Source organism: Capsicum annuum, chromosome 1 (genome assembly GCF_002878395.1).
Source record: "Capsicum annuum cultivar UCD-10X-F1 chromosome 1, UCD10Xv1.1, whole genome shotgun sequence".
NCBI lineage: Eukaryota > Viridiplantae > Streptophyta > Magnoliopsida > Solanales > Solanaceae > Capsicum > Capsicum annuum.
The window spans coordinates 16,683,984-16,688,912 of NC_061111.1; the positions used below are offsets into that span (position 1 = coordinate 16,683,984).

General features: G+C 34.6%; 1 protein-coding gene across 1 annotated transcript; it reads left to right on the forward strand.

Annotated features, from left to right (window-relative positions):
* The first annotated feature begins 838 nt into the window (after positions 1-838).
* Positions 839-3,186, forward strand: LOC107853339 (cytochrome P450 CYP749A22-like). Its single transcript, XM_047394570.1, has 5 exons — positions 839-1,235; positions 1,418-1,641; positions 1,726-1,958; positions 2,053-2,431; positions 2,659-3,186. The coding sequence occupies exons 1-5, from the start codon at positions 968-970 to the stop codon at positions 3,085-3,087; spliced, it is 1,533 nt and encodes a 510-aa protein (XP_047250526.1). The 5' UTR covers positions 839-967; the 3' UTR covers positions 3,088-3,186.
* The last annotated feature ends 1,743 nt before the right edge of the window (positions 3,187-4,929 follow it).

Below are 4,929 nucleotides of genomic sequence, written 5' to 3' on the forward strand. Positions count from 1 at the left end.
CTTAAACTTGTCACCAAAACTTATTTTAGCACTTAAACTTGTAATTATTACTCCTTAATAACTTTCAAGTGAATTGTGCACTCTTCGTAGTGAGAGTGGTATAATATTTTTGGGTGGTATAAATTCATTTGAAAGTTATTAAGACGTAAATAATTATAAGTTAACTTTAAGTGCTAAAGTAAGTTTTGATGACAAGTTGAGAAGTATTTATGCCTTTTTTCTTCAATTTTTTATAAATAAGTTCACCATCCAAATTGATGCTCATCATTTTCAAGAATACATATGACAAATTTCTACGAATAAGGGCCAATTTATTATTCACATGATAAAGAGCATGGCAAATATTGGGGAATAATTGCAAACTAATGCTGAGTTTGTCATTCATATTATGCTGAGAGCTTCTCGAATTTTCCAATACAATTATCAAGAGGTAATTTAGTGTTGCTCTAATCTAGATCAGCCTGCTCAAACCTGCACATCAAATCGATTAATTAAATCGACATATGCTTTACTTAGTGCTAATAGAAATCTCTTTTGTTTAAAATTTAATAACAAATATAGTAAAAAGACTGATCAGTAATACGAAGAGGAGCCTTGGAGTAACTGGTAAAATTGTAGACCACCTACAATACACCCTTGTGGAGTTTTAGTACACCGGACTGTCCTTGTTCCACTGATAATGCAAGGTAAGACTGTTACAATACACCCTTTGGACTGCCCTTGTTCCACTGATAATACAAGGTAAGACTGCCTACAATATACTCTTGTGGAGTTTTTGTACACCGGATTGCCCTTGTTCCACTGATTAGTAAAAGAACAATTACCTAAGTAAAAAATTATTTTTAGAATAGTTGATAAATAAAAGTTGAACGGGGAGAATATATTAGTGTACTTCCTTTATGTTACCCCTTCAACTTTAAATAAACAAAAAGCAAAGAGGTGTTTACTTTGTTGAAAGTAGAAAGCCATGATATTAGCCATAATCTCGTCTGTTTTCCTAATTGGCACTTTGGTTCTTGCTAGGTTCTTATACAAATCATGGTTTTATCCAATTTCCCTACAATATTTTCTGAATTCACAGGGAATTAAAGGTCCACGTTACAAATTTCGCGATGGAAACAACAGAGAAATCGGAGAGATGCTAATGAAATGCAATAGTGTTCCCCTGGATGTATCATCACATGACATTTTCCCTAGATTGCAGCCTCATTTTCACTCATGGATCAAGCTATATGGTACATTTTATTATTTTCCATTAATTTTTGTAAATCGATTGCCTTTCAAGGTACTTTTGCAGCTATGAAAACAGTCTCTTGCAGAAGTGTACGGTAAGGCTGTGTACAATGGGAGCTTTAGTGCACCAAGCTACGCTTTAATCAATTGCCCTTTAACCAATTTGATAATAATGTCGTATCAGGAAGTACTTTTCTATATTGGATGAGTACGAAACCACAGTTGGTTGTAGCTGATGTTGAGTTGATCAAAGAAATTTTCTCCAACAAACAAGGTACATTTGGTAAGGCTAAATTTGAAGGTATTCTAAAGAAATTCGTCGGGGATGGAAGTGTTTTTCAACAAGGTCACAAATGGTTAAAACTTCGAAAAGTGGCTGACCATGTTTTCCATGCTCAAAGCTTGAAGGTGACTAAATTTCTTACACGTACATATACATCTATAAAGTTATATATACTGACAGTATAAATACATTAATACGTTTGGAATCAGGAGATGTTCCCAGCGATGGTTGAAAAAGTGGAAGCAATGTTGAAAACATGGAAATCGTATGAAGGTAAAGAGATAGAAGTGTACGAAGAATTCAAGCATTTGAGCTTGGAGATCATCTCAAATTCTGTTTTCGGAAGTGATCATACGACTGGAAAACATATATTCGATATGTTGGACAAAATAGCTTATATAAGTTTTCTCAGCTATGGGAAGATTCGGAATCCTATTATCGAGTATGCATAGCAAGCTAATAAACAACTTTTGCTTACATAGTGTAGTAAATCAACTTCCATTTGTATATATGTAACATTTGCTGTTTTTTCGCAGTAAGATTTTCCGGTCATCTGAGGAGATTGAAGCAGACAAAATCCTTGATGAACTCTTTGAATCGTTCATACGAATCATAAAGCAAAGAGAAGAAAAAGTTAAGACAGGACAGTCGGACAACTATGGAGCTGATTTTCTTGGATCACTATTAGAGGGTCACCTTAATGCTGATGAAAATGCAAGAATCTCGATACACGAAATCATAGAAGAATGCAAAACCTTCTATTTTGCTGGACATAAAACGGTCACCAGTTTGCTCAGCTGGAGTTTGTATCTACTGGCGATCCACACGGATTGGCAAGAGAAAGCAAGAAACGAAGTTGCTGAATTTCTAGGTCAAGAAAATCCAACAACAGAAAACATTTCGAAGCTAAAGGCTGTAAGAACTCACAATACTGTATCTTTTTCAATGGTGATTCAACACGTCCAAAGTTTACTTGAGTCAAATGGATTGATTCGAGTAAATAGTGTGTCATTTCTCTATGTGCACGCGTTATTTGGAAGAGAAATATACATCACAAATCAGACAGAAACCTTTGTCATTTGGCAATATTTTGTCATGAGCAAGTAAAAGTTAACTCGTTACTATTTGACATTTACGTGTAGGTGGGGATGATAATAAACGAGACACTTAGGCTTTATCCTCCATTTCCTGTTCTTCAAAGAGAGGTGACAAGAAAGACGAGATTGGGAAAGCTAAATATTCCAGCAGGTACTGAAGTGATTATCGCGACTTTAGCAGTTCATCACAACAGTGAAGTATGGGGAGAAGACGCGCATCTTTTCAAGCCAGAGAGATTTGCTGAAGGCGTATCAAAAGCAACTAGGGACTCGATGATGTCCTTCCTATCATTTGGCTATGGTCTTAGAAAATGTGTTGGCTTTAATTTTGCCTATATGGAAGTGAAAATAGCGCTCGCTATGATCCTGCAGCGTTACAGGCTCACTGTTTCACCAAATTATACTCACTCTCCTGTTGCCATATTCGTCCTCCGTCCTGGAAATGGAGTTCAAATCATGCTTCATCCATTGTAAGAAAAATATTAAGTATCATCATCATGCTTAATTAATAATAAATTCAATTCCCAGTGAACTTGTGATTTGGAAGTCTCATCATACTTCGAGCTTTGTACAGTTTGTGTTATGGTTATTTGCGCAAACAAGATATTGTCATGCCACAGTTTATAAGTAATTAAGAACATTGATTAAACTGTCATCATTACCTACTAAGCCAATATTTGATGAATTCACAGTGAATTAGAAGTCCACCTTACAAGTTTCCAAATCGAAGACATGGTATTAATTAATGAGATGTGTAAAAATGCTCCCATGGAGCTACCAAGTGATGTTTGATGACGATAATACAACACAATGACAATGAGAATTACATAAACCAAACAAGGGGTCAAACTCTAATTAAGAAAGGGATATGATCATAAGATCATTGGCGGTTGCAGGTGTTTCGTCCAACGCACACGCAAGTATACAAGTAAAATATAAGATTTGAGTCTGAATATCGTATTCACGGGAAATTATGATACTTAATGTTAATTTTTTATTCAAGCGATAAAATCTAAAGGTATAATTATCAACTAACTAACAATAAAAGAAAATTAATAGTAAACGTCAACCAAGAAAGAGTGAATTTTTATGTAATTGGTGAGTGAAAAAGGTTTAGCGCTATGGCAACTATAACAATCAAGTAGAGTCTTCTGATTGTCACGCCTATTGATTTCACTGAGTTGCTAATTGCAGTTTGACATTGCTCATTGAGCATCTTGCCGATAATTCTAAGCCTACTCGACTATCCCGAGTGCCTATATTCCTATATGGTCATCGCATAATAGTGAAGTGCAAATTGTTATCAACCATGAAAATGTAATTAGAACAATAGTAGTATTGCAATTGAAGAACAGAGAAAAAATAAATTGATCAATGTGAAAAGATGGATGTTTTTTCTAAAAAAAAATATATAATTATATTTTAAATTTAGTTTAATGACCGTGCAAAGCGCCCGGATAAGTAAACTAATTCAGGAACACACCATTTGGAACCTCATCTTGCAATCAATTTTTCTTCATTCTTTTTTTTCTTTTAATTAAGTACTGCCATTGATCATTGATTAGCAAAAGTTACAGCTTTGACTTTGGCATCCCAAACTGTTTACAAGATCATTGAGTAAAAACAAAACGAGATTTACCGATCTACTAAAGGTAACACCAAAAAGTTAGTCTTAGTTAGCTATATCTATCCTATCTTGACTCCATGAGTTATTTGTCAAGGAGGATTATATATAATATTTTAAAGGACTTGCTGGCTTGGATGATCTGAAGGTTGGCAAGTCCCATTTGTCCATGTTTCCTATGTCTTTGACTGGTCTAGGTAGTTCAGAAAAGGAGTTGAGGGCATGGATACCATCAACTATGTTGCTTGGACTCTTCCAAAATTTCATCAGGTGCGTGTCGGATCCTTCGAAGTAGCACATTTTTAAAGGATCCGACAGTGGTACAACCACATTTTTGAGGAGTCCAAGCAACTTAGACCATCATTATAATGCCATGATTGAGAGTTGCTAACTTATCGGTGTTCCTAAAGCAAACGATTAATTTTCTATCCATGTTCTTCAACTAGATTCTCTATGCTGGCAAGCAAAGAAAATATCTTTGTCATGTCAACATTTATTGGGAACCAAGTTCATGGAGTAATTAATTAGAATAAAAAATAGATCAGATGTACATTGACTAAACAACATTATCAACTAGTGTGAGATATATAAATGCAACTCTGTCAATCATCAATTAATATTTAAATAAAAACTCATAATTTAATGAAAAAGAATTCAATGTCTAAAAAAATTGGATAATCAAAATCAGGATA

Coding starts and splice junctions, on each gene's coding strand:
- LOC107853339 (XM_047394570.1), top strand. CDS start 968: ATGATATTAGCCATAATCTCGTCTGTTTTCCTAATTGGCACTTTGGTT. Junction 1,642..1,725: donor TCCATGCTCAAAGCTTGAAG/GTGACTAAATTT, acceptor GTTTGGAATCAG/GAGATGTTCCCAGCGATGGT. Junction 1,959..2,052: donor ATTCGGAATCCTATTATCGA/GTATGCATAGCA, acceptor GTTTTTTCGCAG/TAAGATTTTCCGGTCATCTG.